General features: G+C 37.9%; 1 protein-coding gene across 7 annotated transcripts in view; it reads left to right on the top strand.

Moving 5' to 3' along the window:
• Window positions 1-14,744, top strand: part of DCAF6 (DDB1 and CUL4 associated factor 6) — a gene marked incomplete at its 5' end in the record, with an annotated part of 173,424 nt that extends 158,680 nt beyond the window's left edge. For all 7 annotated transcript variants that reach the window (XM_079696816.1, XM_079696820.1, XM_079696819.1 and 4 more), the window contains 5 exons: window positions 1,870-2,008; window positions 3,898-4,054; window positions 4,910-4,998; window positions 6,930-7,035; window positions 14,281-14,744. In XM_079696816.1, the coding sequence (XP_079552942.1) occupies window positions 1,870-2,008; window positions 3,898-4,054; window positions 4,910-4,998; window positions 6,930-7,035; window positions 14,281-14,345 (556 nt within the window). In that variant the 3' untranslated portion in view covers window positions 14,346-14,744. The remainder of the gene's footprint in view (window positions 1-1,869; window positions 2,009-3,897; window positions 4,055-4,909; window positions 4,999-6,929; window positions 7,036-14,280) is intronic.
• Between the last annotated feature and the right edge of the window lie 945 nt (window positions 14,745-15,689).

The following is a 15,689-nucleotide window of genomic DNA, read 5'->3' as shown; positions in this document are numbered from 1 at the left end:
TGTGTGTGTCTGTATATATTGTGTGTATATATATATTTGCATATTCGTTTTTCTACAGCATACATTTTTAAAAGATGAAATTGCTACATCAAAGCAAATATATGTTTTAAATTTTAATGGATATTATTTAATTTCTCCTCAAAAATATATTGTACTGGAACACTAATATATTGCCAGTGGAATTATAAATTGCTGTAACCACTTTGGAAAATTGTTTGGGAGTATCTGTTAAAGCTGACCATATGCACATACTGTGGTCCAGCAGTTCCATTCCTGGATATATACGCAACAGAAATATGTACATATGTTCGCCAAAGCACTATTTCAGTAATCAAAACCTGTAAACAACCCAATGTTCACCAACAGTTGAATGGAAAAAGTAAATTATAATGTATTTATACAAAGTAGTACTCTACAGCAAAGAAGATGAATGAACTATAGCTAAATTCAACAACATGGATGAATCTTACAAATGTAATATTGAGGTAAAGAAGCTAGACACAAAATATATTTTGTATGATTCCATTTAGTTAATGTTCACAAACAGGCAAAATTAATCCATCATGTTAGAAGTCAGAATAGTGGTTTCCGATAAGGGGAGCGTATAATGGGAATGGAGCATAGAGAGACTTCTGGAATTCTATTTATTCTCTATCTGTCCTGGAATTCTATTTATTCTCTATCTCTCGTACTGGTTACATGGGGCTATTTTGCAAAAATGCATTGAGCTACACATTTATGATTTTATACCTTCCTGAATATGTGTTCTACTTCAGTCAAAAGTTTACAACAAAAGGGTGCACTTTTTTATATATAAAACTTTCAAACTCCTACCAGTAGTGCCTATTTTCCTGTATTCTTGCCACCCTGATAGATGTAAAAAATTTTTTAATCTGATAGACATACAAAAAGATCAATTTGTTTTTATTTTTATCTTAATATTAGTGAGGCTGGGCATCCTTCTGTACATTTTTTAAGTCTCTTTCTTCTATAATTTCCCTATTCATGTTCTTTACTTTTTTTCTATTATAGTGTTCATTTTTCATACTGATTTGTAGACACTTTATATATTTTGGATTTTTGGTCTATTATATGGCAAAATATAATGTTTTAAATAAGAAGTTCAAACTAACAAAGTTATTCAGTAACATGTGTTAGGAAAAGTTCCTTCTAATAATTAAATCAGTCTTAAAGAGTCCATTGTTCTTTATTCTCTAGTTTTGTGACCAACTCAGTTCTTAGGAGAGTAAAATCAGCCTCATTAGCTCCAAATCTGCACTCTAATATGGAGTTCATATAGAATAGATTCTATTTGAAGGCCCTTGTTTTATTCATGTATATTAATATTGTTTTTCTTGACTAGTCTGTTCTTTGCTGAGAACAAACATCTTTAAACAAAATCTCAAAACATAAGTTTATCCACTGAAATTATATGTTAACCTTAGTTTCTTCTTCTGGTTTCTCTTTATGCCTTTACATTTCCTAATATGGAGAGGACAAATAATATTGAATAGGTTTTGTTTTATTTGTAGTAAATTGCATATTAATTTTGTCTGTATTATGTTTTTATAAAACAGCCGTTTAAAAAGTGTGCCGCATGCTATTTCCTTTACTCTCTCAACCAGTACCAAATTTCTAAGTGATCTCTTAACTAAAACATTTTGTTTTAGTAACTCAACTAGTCTGATGTAGTCTCACTGTTGTGTCTGCCTCTTTATGCTTTTGGTTGGGGATGCCTTATTGACATAATATTTAGTTTAAATGTCTTCTAGACTTTACCATATTTTAATATTGCTCATTTTCATTCTATAGTGGCCTGTGAATGTTTTTTACTTATTTCTGTTTTTTCTTATAATATGTAATTCATAGACGCTCTGCTGTTGCCCGAATTCAGGAGTTCTTCAGGCGGAGAAAAGAAAGAAAAGAAATGGAGGAATTGGATACCTTGAACATTAGAAGGCCACTAGTAAAGATGGTTTATAAGGGCCATCGCAACTCCAGGACAATGGTACCATATACTCATGACATTCTTTGGAAGAACTGCAATTTCATAATACGAATTCTTTTCCATAATGATTATTTTCATATATGCCAGTGTGATTCCAATATATTATTGCACCTTCACAGTTATCTCTTTACCCTAATATAGTTCTTTTCATCCTATAATATATTGTGAAAGACCATCATTTTTTATAAGAAAACTCTACCCTACTGAGGAACTATAATAGAATTTAAAAAATTTTAGCTTGTACAAGTAACCATTGCTTCTTTTTTTTTTTTTTTTTTTTTTTTGCGGTACGCGGGCCTCTCACCGCTGTGGCCTCTCCCGTTGTGGAGCACAGGCTCCGGACGCGCAGACTCAGCAGCCATGGCTCACGGGCCCAGCCGCTCCACGGCATGTGGGATCTTCCCGGACCGGGGCATGAACCCGTGTCCCCTGCATCGGCAGGCAGACTCTCAACCACTGCGCCACCAGGGAAGTCCCCATTGCTTCTTTTTTGCTCTCTCACACTTGTTGTCTACTTCCCTAGTAGATTTTTTTAGTTCATATTAGTACCCTTTGTTGGTTTTGGAGAGAAAGATTTGGATACATGAAATCCAGGTTCCTTGCAAAATATAGTCAGATTAATCATAACTCTTTTAAAGATTGACAAGTAAAAATTTGTTTTAGTCACCTTGTCTTTCTAGACTTTAATTTCCTCATCTATGAAATAAGAATAGACCAGATGATCTCTAAGATCTTTTCAAGTTTTTATAACCCAGAAGTCTATATACCCAATGCAATATTAACTGTTTACTAAGAGAATCTTGTGAGATGATTAACATAACTGTTACTCCAAACCATTCATATCTAGAAAGTGTTCTCATATATTCATTGAGTTATCAAAAAGTATCTACAGAATCAGTTTTAATCTGCTTTCTTTAGAGTCAAGGCAAAAAGTAACTTTGGGATGGGGAAATAATTAGCTGTCTCTATAGATATCATTGGTAGTAATAATTTAATCATTCTGGAAAGCACACTTATTATTAATAGAAGTAACCAATTTATATTTCTTGCATTTTGCCAGTTAAAATTTTGGATGAAAATAATTAGGGACAGGAATGGAAAAAAAAAGAAGACTAGTAAATATAAAAGTATTGTAATTCCAAGTAACAACAAAATTGGCTCCCCTCCTTTGCTTTGCCAAAAATAGCAAAGTAGCAGCTGTACATAAAATGATTTCGAAAATTCTGATATGAAGTACAAAGGTTTTTGATGGTTCATTCATGTGCATCTGCTGAAAACTTCCATCATAACCATTCTAACACATCCTTTGACTCATGGCTTCATAAAAGTAAATATGTATTTATATCTTTCCTTCTTGATTGTGAGAGCTTCTAATAGCTAATAAAAAGATTGGTACTTTTTGTTCTTTTGGCATAAAGCAAGATACAGGAGGGAACAATTCATTTTTTTCTATGAGTTGTTATTATCTTGTAAAAGCTAAAATGGAACCGTTTTTGGAAAGTTCAGTAACATATATATATGTTTCCATTATACTGTTCAAAATGCAGAAATCCCATTCATTCATTTATATATTCATAACATATTGTTATTAACTCAGTTAATAAGTTATTAACTCAGCACCTACTGTGTGCCAGGTACTGTTTCAGGCACTATAAATATAGCATTGAACAAAACAAATCCCTGTCTTCATGGGGGACTTTTCATTACTTACTGCCACTTTATCCCTGCTGATAAATCTCTATCATGATTTCAATATACTAGAAGACAAAGGCTCTCTTCAATTTTTTATTTTCTGAGCTAATTAATTGTTTTAACTTGAGAATAGAATAAATCTTTTTTAATAACTTTGATTTGAATTCTCTTATAATTTCCTTTTTTTTAACCCTTAGATAAAAGAAGCCAATTTCTGGGGTGCTAACTTTGTAATGAGTGGTTCTGACTGTGGCCATATCTTCATCTGGGATCGTCACACTGCTGAGCATTTGATGCTTCTGGAAGCTGATAATCACGTGGTAAACTGCCTGCAGCCACACCCGTTCGACCCAAGTAAGATGACCTTTTATAAGGCAAGGGCTAGAAATCATTAGTATGATTAATCAGCTTCAACTTTTTCCTAGTTGTTAATATAAAAATAATCCAAACTGGGCTTCCCTGGTGGCGCAGTGGTTAAGAGTCCGCCTGCCGATGCAGGGGACAAGGGTTCGTGCCCCGGTCTGGGAAGATCCCACATGCTGCAGAGCGGCTAGGCCCGTGAGCCATGGCGCTGAGCCTGCGCATCTGGAGCCTGTGCTCCGCAAGGGGAGAGGCCACAACAGTGAGAGGCCCGCCTACCGCAAAAAAAAAAAAAAAAAAAAATAATCCAAACTATCCTAGTAGGCAGCCACCAGGGTCAAGTATTGCTATTTGGGGTTTAAAACAAAAAACACTTATAACCTGCTTTTGGCAGAACATATGGGGAAATAGGTTAAAGAGTTTATACTCCTAAGAGTGCTTGTAAGTTTTATCAGCTGTAAGAGGTTTGACTGATTGAACTTTTCACTACTTAACCAAATTGAACCTCCAAGCCTTTTAGTCTTCACATGTCTGAATTAATTTACCAGAACAAAGGAGCATTGGCTTGTTCTTGCCTTCCATTTGAAATTGCCCATGTTTCTCATAAAAGAGCAGTAAATAAGAAAAAAATTTGAGTGATTTCAAGACAGTCTTAAAATTGTGTTCTAGAGTAACTTTTAGGAAATCTTCAAAATAATATTCTCAGTTAACAATTAAATGTATCAGTACAATTTCCATTCTAACTCAATTTTGCTGAACATAAACAAACATGCATATATACATTATAAATTTACATGAATTAATGGCATATTTCTAAGCTTTATATTAATGTGAACATTTTATTTCTAGTTCTAGCCTCGTCTGGCATAGATTATGACATAAAGATCTGGTCACCACTAGAAGAGTCAAGGATTTTTAACCGAAAACTTGCTGATGAAGTAAGATTTTTATTATACTTATTATAGAACATATGTCACTTTGTTCCTGAACTGCTGTTTTAAGAAGAATCAAAGCAGCTCATTTTGTTATTAGTTGGTAACATAAAACAAGTTAATTCATTTAATGAGTTCACATTTTAAGAAAAAGAAAAGTCAAGAATAAAACATGCCCACAATACTAGAGAGGTAAAAATTGGAATATTATTTGGGTAAGTAGAATATTGATTATTGGTAGTAACAGATATAGTATATTGTTGTTTAAGAAAAATAGGTTGACTATTTGTGCTTATTGCAATGAAGAATCATTAAAAAAAAACCACTATGTCCTTTTAAGAAAATAGTTTTACTATAGCTGTTCTCCATAATCATAGCCAAATAGGTAGCAGAACAAACGATTGGAGACTCTTTTCCTTTATGATTATATTTTAAGATTTCCTCAGCTTCTGAAGCTACTGTTATATCACTAGTTTTCAAACTGAGTTCTCTGAAGCTCTAGGTTTTTTACAGGATTGGAAGCAGGAAGATGGATGATATGAAAGCTAAACCCTGGGCATTTCCTTCCCAACTGCAATGAGGGTTTTCATTTTTGGGTTTCCATATAAGATTTCTTATGAAAATAAGGATCCATTGCATTAATCAGCTACTAACTAATTGTTGAACTTATGTGAAGAGGGGAGTGCAACTAAGGTTGATACTACCCCCTCTTAAAACAATAAAATAAGAGTTCATTGCTAAAAATATTAATGAGTTGGAAAACTAGTTCTCTAGACCAAGGTTGACAGTTCACAGTGAAATTCCCACATATACTTTTACTCGTATAATAGACATATAGAAGACACTTGGTGTATGTCAGGCACAGTGCTGAATTTACAAAGATAAACCCTTCCTTCAGAACTTAAAGACTAATGGAAAAAACAGACATATAAACAGCTAGAATATAGTGTGCTCAGTGTCAGAGATGTACACATAGTGTTTTGGAAGCCTGTAGAAAGGAACAGCCGTGCTTCCAAATGGAATAGATGGGATGGGAAGGTCTTCACAGAGGAAATAAGAATTGGACTGAGTTTACCAGGCATACAAGGATCAAAGGAACATTTGAGACAGAAGGATCAGCGTGTTTCAAGTTACTGTAAGGTAAATGAACCACCAGTGTGCTGAAACCTAGAGGACACATATGAAAGCAGCTCAGTTGGACTAAAAAGCTAGGTTGGGGCATGGTTGTAAAGGGCCCTGTCGGGCACCCCCATGAGTTGAAAACGTATTGTAATGCCACTGGGGGACTGCTGACCAGGTTAGCATCTTCTTCTTCCTCTCATGCTTTCCTTTCTTTCTTCCTGTTTTTCCTTTGCCATGACCTTCGCTTTTCCTCTTTCTTTTTTCCTTTGCCTGTGATTATACATTAGCTCCCTAGGTGTTCATGGATGTTCATTTAGTCCAATTCTTGGTACTTAAGACACAATTCATTGGTAACTCTTATCCAAAGGTTTACTTTTCAAGATTACTTTGCTTCAGTCAAGGTAACATTTTTCTTGAGGGACCCAAGTGACCCAGGGATAACAATTTAACACTACTCTGTCACTAGAAGTATCAGTTCTACTAGATGGAAAATAATAAGCAGACACAAAGTAGACTGCTCTGGAAAACAAATTATAAGTAAAAATAAATTGAACTCTTGAATGTTTTAAGTAGCCTCAAGGTTTGACCTTTGTCTTTCTGCCAGTTGAAAGAGTAGTGTTCTCTGATCTTACTCTGTCGAATGCAAGTTAAAGTAATTATTTGGCACTGAGTAGCCTTAAGGTGGAAATATAGACATATAGATACATATGAAGAATGAAATAATTCCTGCTAATTTTTTACTGTTCTCCTAATCTCTAAGGAAAAGGTACAGTTACCCTGTGATCTTTGACATGGTTATTTAACTTGCCTCATAGGTTATAACTCGAAATGAACTCATGCTGGAAGAGACTAGAAATACCATTACAGTTCCAGCCTCTTTCATGTTGAGGATGTTGGCTTCACTGAATCATATTCGAGCTGGTAAGAACTGTCAGTGTACTATTTAAATCATTATTATATTTGAAAAACATTATTATTTAAGATCTACTTTAAAGGGATTTATTTTTAAGAAAAAGGGACTTCCCTGGTGGTCTGTTGGTTAGGACTCCAAGCTTCCACTGCAGGGGGCATGGGTTTGATTGGTTGGTAAGGATAAGATCCTGCGTGCCATGCAGCACAGCCAATAAAGTGAAGTGAAGTGAAGTAAAAAGTAAAGTAAAAGTAAAAAGTAAAGTAAAAATTTCCTTAAATTACAAAATCAAGGCAGCTTAACTTTTTTTTTTTTTTTAACACAAGAGAAGTTTATTTCTTGCTGACATTAAGTCCTCTCAGAGGGAACAGGTACATGGAAGGCAGCTTAACTTTTGAACGAGGAGTTCTATGAATTCTTGATCTTAGTACAGTAATTTATATCCCCATGAGCCAACTTTATTGAAAAGTGTCAAAGTGAAAAGATGAAGTCATTTGAAAACTTTTATCAGCTGTGCTTTTCTTCTCAGAGTGGAAGATCATACCATAAACCTTAAGATACGTTATAGTAAGTACCCTTTAATGGTAGGTTTGGTCAAAATCAGCCACAGCCCAGACAAAAATAAATGTTAACGTGTTACTACAGAGGTTGAAACAGATAGCTCAGTATGTTTTTTTCAGTATTTTTGTTGTTTTAGATGGTAAACTGTGAGGTTCAGTGCCACAGATACAAAATTGTGTATATTACAACTAATATCCAAGAAGGAATGGAATAACCTGTGTTCATAACAGTAGAAAATATCCAGTATCCATTATAAACAAAGTGTTTTTCACTCTTCACTGATATCACAAATTTCTTCATATGTTGGGTATTATTTAATAACCACCACCACCATTTATGGAATACCTGTAATGTATCAGGCAATATACCAATCATTTCACAGATTTATCCTCAGTTAGCTGCAGCCCTTTACAAAGTAGATTATTTGTAATAACTCACCCCAGGTCACATAACTGATAAATGGTAAAGCCTGAATTTGAAACTAGCTTCCAAGCACTTACTCCCCTTTTACCTACAAATTTCACTTTCGGGAACACGTTCAAGTCATGGATAAGACATGCAGTCCTCTGGATGACCTGATCTCAAACTGCTTTTCTAGTGCATTCTTTCCTTCCGTATCCACTCTGGCCCTCTCTGAATTTTGGGGTACATCAAAGTCTTTCGCAACTCAAAGATCTTTATAATCATGATGTCCCCTCCCATCCTCACTCTTTGTTAGGATAACTTCCATTTCAGCCCTTCAGATCTGTATAAGCAGTAGATTATGTATCACTTTCTCAGAAGGTGGGGAAGGGAGAGCTAAGTATTCCAGGCAAAATAAAGAGTATGTAGCATTTGTCTAAGTCCTGGAGGAGAGAGACTGTAGTACATCTGAAGAATTGAAAGAAGCCCCTTATGTCTGTAATTAAAAGAGCTGGAGAGAAAATAACCCTCAAATTGTACATATTAACTATTACAAGGAAAGAGTGAACATTTCAAATAGTCAAAACAAAAAATAAACCTAAAATGTAAACAGAAAATGTTGGTAGTCCAACAAAATATTATTGTAGTACTTCTAATCACCGTTAACATCTTTTGATCTATTTTCTTCAGTAACAATCAGTAACCTTTAAAATTCACTTGGATTTCAGATTTGAGGCAGCATTTTATAGAACAAGAAAAACATTTGCTGATTATGACAACTAAAATTTGCTTGTTCTTATGAAGAGTTCATCTGGTGAATGGTTCTTCCTGAGTTTTCCTATAGGAAACTAATTCTCTTTTCATTTGTGCAAGAATCTATTTTATTTTTTCTAATAAATTTATTTATTTATTTATTTTTGGCTGCATTGGGTCTTCATCGCAGTGCACGGGCTTCTCATTGCGGTGGCTTCTCTTTGTTGCGGAGCACGAGCTCTAGGCGTGTGGGCTTCAGTAGTTGCAGCACGCGGGCTCAGTAGTCGTGGCTTGCAGACTCTATAGAGTGCAGGCTCAGTAGTTGCGGCGCACGGGCTTAGTTGTTCCTCAGCATGTGGTATCTTCCCGGACCAGGGCTCGAACCCTGCATCGGCAGGCGGATTCTTAACCACTGCGCCACCAGAGAAGTCCAAGAATCTGTTTTAAATAGGTGCTAATGTGTCAATGGTTTGTTAACTAATAGTTATTACCATCCTTCTTTGATTTTAGAATTAGATGTTTTATAATATAAAGGTTCCCTTTCTTCTATTTCTTTTTGTCAGCAATCAGGGTTTATTCAACTTAACTCACCCTCTTGTTTCTCTTAGGTAAAAGACTAGATAGAAAAAGGTACCCAAGAGTTTGTATTTCTGCTGCTTTTATCCTTAAGATGTCTAGTCATTTGATGAGTCAACTACTCCTTTCCTCTCCTTCCCTTCATTGTCCTGTTTTCCAAGTACAACAATGTCTGTGTATTCAAGGAGAGTTAGTAATAGACTTTGGTCATGGAAGCACAATCTAGCCACAGAATGCTTCAGCCTTTCCATTACTCCACAAGGCTTCCTGGGAAATCAGCTCCATCCTGCTTAAGCTGTGCTTTTTAATGAAGAGTGCACTTTAAATCCCCTTTTTAAAACTACAAATACCTGGTTCCTATCCATTAAAGTCTCATTCATTTCATCTGAATAGGGTTTGAGCTCCTGCATTTTAAAAAAGCAACCAAAATTATTCTCATGAATGCTGTACTAAAGACTTTTAGTCTAGGCAACTTCTTGAGAGAGAAAGGCAGTTCTGAGATTCCTAGAAGTTTTGACAGGCTTTGGAGAGATGGTGTGTGAACCATTCTAATCTTTTCTAAAATCTTTTCTAAAAATTTGATCAATTTACTCCCCTCCTTAAAATTCTCCTGGGCCTCCTCGTGCTCTTAGGATAGAGTCCAAATATGTTAACATGATTTATAAAACCCTGAAGCATCCCTTTATACCTCTGGACCTTGGTACATGTACATCTAGATAGCCATAGTGTTCTCCACGATGGATCTATAGAGCGTAACATCATATTGAGCTCACAGGCACTTACCCAGTCATACACAGATTCACTCCATCAATTATGGTAGCTTTACTCCAGAATATTATCCATATTCATCTACCTTGGTCTCCCTGCTTCTGCTCTCGCCTTCATACAATCTGATTTCCACAGCACAGAGGGAGCTTTTTAAAACACAGGTCAGGGACTTCCCTGGTGGCGCAGTGGTTAAGAATCTGCCTGCCAGTGCAGGGAACATGGGTTCGAGCCCTGGTCCGGGAAGATCCCACATGCCACGGAGCAACTAAGCCTGTGTGCCACAACTACTAAGCCTGCGCTCTAGAGCCCGCAAGCCACAACTACTGAAGCCCACACGCCCTACAGCCCATGCGCTGCAACTGCTGAGCCCACGTGCTGCAGCTACCAAAGCCCGCAAGCCTAGAGCCTGTGCTCAGCAACAAGCAGCCACCGCAATGAGAAACCCACTCACTGCAACTAGAGAAAGCCCGCACACAGCAACGAAGACCCAACACAGCCAAAAATAAAAATAAAACGTGGGTCAGTAAACTTTTTCTCTAAACGGCCAGATAGTAAATAGGCTTTGTGGGCCATGTGGTTTCTGTTGCAGCTACTCATTTCTGACATTGTGGTGCAAAAGCAGCCATAGATAATGTGTAGATCAAGGGCATGGCTCTGCTTTAATAAAACTTTATTTACAGAAATAGGCTGTGGGAGGATTTGCCCAGGGGCCATAGTTTGCTGACCCACTTTTTTAAAATATACATTAGGTTATGTCACCCTTGCTTAAAATTCTCAGGGACTCCCCAGCTGCTCTTAAAATAAAACCCAGGCTTCATACGCTGATCTACATGACCTAGACCTGCCAGCCACTGAGTCGACACATTCCAGTTTTCTCCTCGCCCACTACATTTCAGCCATAGATGGCTACTTTCCTCCTCCTCAGATTCATCAAGCTTGTTAGCATATTTAGGACCTTTTCACTGGCTGTTTCCTCTGCTTTTTAGGCAACTTCGTCCCCCGGCTTCACTAATAATTGAACATACAATTGAGGTCTCAGCTCCAGTGTTACCTCCTTAGAAAAGTCTTCCCTAGTCGCCCAGTGTGAAGTTGTTTCACGTGCCTTCTCACACCCTCCTTCTCATTCAGTTACTCTCTGGTCATTGCCTGTTTCATCAAGTACTTGTTCTAACTTCATTTCTTTCTTTTTGTCTTGCTACACAGATTAAAGGAGAAAAATACATTTCTTATTTTCTGTTTTTCTCCTCTAGAAAGTGAGCTCATTAGGACCAGAGACCTAGTTTGTCTTATTCACAGATGGATAGCTAGCTTCTAGAACAGTGCCTAGCATATCATAGTGTTTCGTGAATGAATGGGTGAACGAATGAATGAACTTCTAGTATCAAATCTTTAGCTAACGGTGAGCCTTGTATTGACTCTGTTTTGTTGGAACACAGGTTTCCTTGGGGCATTTTTTCATATCTCCCTTGTCCCCTCCCCACACCCCAGCAAACTTAGTATCTCTTCATATCTTATCTTTTCCCATCAAAAGTAATTTCCTGAAGAAATATTTCTTTTTTTTTTTTTTTTTTTTTTTTTTTTGCGATACACGGGCCTCTCACTGTTGTGGCCTCTCCCGTTGCGGAGCACAGGCTCCAGACACGCAGGCTCAGCGGCCATGGCCCACGGGCCCAGCCGCTCCGCGGCATGTGGGATCCTCCCAGACCGGGGCACGAACCTGTGTCCCCTGCATTGGCAGGCGGACGCTCAACCACTGCGCCACCAGGGAAGCCCCTAGAAGAAATATTTCTAACAGAGAATTACAGGAACCTTTCCACAAATGTAAACCTTACTTACAGGAGCAATTTGGTGTTGCCAACTTTTGAAAACAGTGGATCTAGAAGTGATTATTTCTAGCTTTCATTTAAAAGAACACAGTGTTGGGCCTCCCTGGTGGCGCAGTGGTTGAGAGTCCGCCTGCTGATGCAGGGGATACGGGTTCGTGCCCCGGTCTGGGAGGATCCCATATGCCGCGGAGCGGCTGGGCCCGTGAGCCATGGCCGCTGAGCCTGCGCATCCGGAGCCTGTGCTCCGCAACGGGAGAGGCCACAACAGTGAGAGGCCCGCGTACCGCAAAAAAAAAAAAAAAAAAAAAAAAAAAAAAAAAAAATAAAAATAAAAGAACACAGTGTTCTCAGATCTCCGTGGTCTGTAATTGCCAACCAGAGATTTGTGGAAGTGTTGAACTGCTTAGCAGTTTTACTACCTCAGTAGCACTTTGTGGACAAAAAGATTTCATTTAATTTATTCTTAGAAATTGGGTTTATAGTCTGAGAGACATGACTCGGCAGCAGTTAAGTGAGAAGGATTTGAGAGACGAACAACTGTTCCGCCCTCTTCCTCATGCCAGAAGCCGCTGTCAGTTACTGTGTGACCTATATAAGAGACTCTGTGGGCCCTCACTCGACTTCTTATCGCTTGCTTTGGACTCTGCAGAATTCTAACGTCTGCTGTAAACTCCTTGATTTGAAGGCTGTGACATTTCCTCCTTCCCCTCCATTTCCCCATCTTCACTCGTAAGTGTGACAACCAAAAAGAATTTGGGTCACCCTACACATTTTGAAATAGGCTGACAGTGCTGCCTCATGCTCCACTAATATGACAGAATGGGTTTGTTGAATGTAGTCGTTGTATCCTATTCATGATACTCTAGTTAAGCAGAATAGCAACTTCATGTTTTTTCTCTCATGAAAGTATATCACACAATAAAAATAGTGTAATCTCCTTGATACTAACATCCCTTAGGTAGCCTTTTATTGATCAGAAAGTCTTCCACTGTGTTTAGATTCCTTAGTGACCTGTGAAGGTCTATCATCATCTTATTTTGTTCATTTATTTTACAAATGTGTATTGAACACTTATTATATAATAATAACTAAAATTTGTATAATTCAGGTTACAAATCATACACACATACATTATCTCATTAGTGTGACATTAAAATGGAGTTGGCGTAGAGGGGATTTAATCTAATTCACTTGGACAATTAAACATACAATCCCTTCTGTATACTGGTGTTGTTGACCTAGAATCCAATGGGAGTGTTTAAGCCTCTGTAGATAATAAAATCTCAGGATTCAGTTTTCTCTTGGTGTTGACAGTGGGACTGAACTGTTTCCCCTGTGTCTAAGCCTTTTTCCCCCCAGCTTACCCTGGAGAAATCTTTCTGTGATAGAAAGGGTTCCATGCTAGTGGTGGTAGTTATTCGGTACTGTTGCCTTCTTTACGTACCCTAATGTAATATATCTTATCTTAGTAAAACTTATGTTCATTTATTTGATAAACCTTCATTGAACCTCTTGTACTAGACCCTTAGGACATAAAAGAAATAACTGCCACCTTCCCAGGAGCTCACAGTCTAGTCTGTAAGAAGATAGGCCAACAAACTATTACTGTAATTATTATACGACACATATAAAATATTCTGGAATGTGAAGGAAGGAGTTCATAATTCTGCAGGTTGGGTATTTGAAAAAGTCTGGGGAAAGTTTCACACAGGGAATAATAGTTGTATCGAGATGAGTAAGCAGAACCATTATAGCTAAAGAACTGGGTGAAGGTGTCCCAAGCAGAGGAACAGCAAGTGTAAATCATGGAACTTGAGAGGACGTGCCGTGCTCACTCGCCAGGTTGTAATTGTACACTCCCTTGAGTGTTCAGTCTAGATAAGCTCCTTGAGGACAGAGACTGTGACTGTTTGGGGTCACCACTGTATCCTGGAACATAGCAGGTATTTAAGAAATATTTTTATAAACAAATACACAGATCCTCAAGAATGATCACCAAATTCTCTCGCACAGCTTGCCTCTCACTCCCCTCGGTGACACCTGGTACACCTCCTAGGGCTCCCAGACTCCCAGGAACACAGTTTGAAATCATTGCAGTAGACCACAGTGGATCAAGATCTTTAGGGCTTTTTCTTTGCACTTTTTATATCTTTGGAATTACATGAATATTCAACGTTGAGAGTGCTGTTTCCTTTACTCTTTGTCTCTAGGGGCAAAAATAACTTTTCTACACACAGCTGTGAACTGATTTTTACATGATGATGTTCTGAATTATATACATTTTAATCCGTTTTAAATAAAAGGCATTGAAAATTATTTTAATTGTAATAATAAAGGTATTTCTTTTTGTCTCATATCTGTGTTTTCCAGACCGGCTGGAGAGTGACAGATCAGAAGGCTCTGGTCAGGAGAATGAAAATGAGGATGAGGAATAATCAACTCTTATTGGCAAGCACTTAGATGTTCTGAAATTTGTATAAGACATTTATATTTTTTTCTTTACAGAGCTTCAGTGCAATTTTAAGGTTGTGGTTTTTTGGAGTTTTTCCCTTTTGGGGGGATAACCTAACATTGGTTTGGAATGATTGTGTGCATGAATTTGGGAGTGTGTGTAAAACAAAACTAGCGAAATGTTTTAAAAACTTTTTGCCATGTATGAGGAGTGCTAGAAAATGCAAAGTGCAATATTTTCCCTAACCTTCAAATGTGGGAGCTTGGATCAGTGTTGAAGAGTAATTTTCATTAGAGTGAAAATATTGGTTCCAATAAATTTCTACACTTGCCATTTGCATGTTTGTTGCTTTCTAATTAAAGAAGTTGGTTGTTTTAAGATATCCTGACTTTGACTATTTAATGCCCTGATACCTTGACCCACGTTTTCCAAATCTTTTCTTGTAACATAAGGTTGTCTTTCTCTGTTCTTTTCTGGATTAAATAACCTTTTCAGTTTTGACTTCTGTGTGACAGAATCACATAGAAGAGCTTTTTTTTCACTTCTCCTTCCAAAGTACTTTATCTGCACCCCCAATCATCATCTCTCATGATTAGTGGTCCCTCATTACCTGAGTACAGGGCTTAGGCTATGAGCAATCCCAGAGCATCATGGATACTCACACACCATATTAGCACAAGCCAGTTCCGAGAGCTCTGGCTTCTGGCCTTCCTTTCTCCAACTTCTCGATTTCAACTGAAAGTGTTGACCATCCAGTCTTCTAATTCCTGGTCTTCCTCCTCTCTGGTGTCCACCTTCACTCGACTTAAGCCATCTACACCCAGGTCTGTGTCTTACCGGTTACGACTTGAAGCTGCTCCTGCAGACTTCACCCTTCAGTCATCCTCTCTCCTGTCTCCTAAACTGTCATGCTGCTCACTCTCGTTGGGCCATGAACAGACTCACAGGTGTGGCCGGGCAAAGCATCCCTCTCCCGTGTGGAGACCAGGGATGGCTCCTCCGCGGAAGATGGCTGCAAGCCCAAGGACACCTGCTGCTGAGAGAAGAGAGATTGGCTTTCTGGATAGAGGAGAAATAACTCTAGTTGGCTCGGTAACTTCAGTTGGACTTCAACATCTAGCTCTTAGCCTGGGCAGGACGCATATGTCTCCATATTAGGAATATGCTAAATGGTCAAAGGGAAAGAAAGGAGTTAGTTAGAAGTTTAGCCAAACAGGGCAAATGCGTGATTTCCAAAAAGTGCCAGGTCTCAGTTTCTGGTACCCGAATAGTTACGTGATCTGCTCAAGCCATGTGACTTCTTTGGGCTTCTGTTCCCTCCTCCCTC

Source organism: Hyperoodon ampullatus (assembly GCF_949752795.1).
Source record: "Hyperoodon ampullatus genome assembly, chromosome: 2".
NCBI classification, from domain to species: Eukaryota; Metazoa; Chordata; class Mammalia; order Artiodactyla; family Ziphiidae; genus Hyperoodon; species Hyperoodon ampullatus.
Note: the sequence above shows the minus strand (reverse complement) of the source record. Positions and strands in the feature narration are given on the sequence as shown.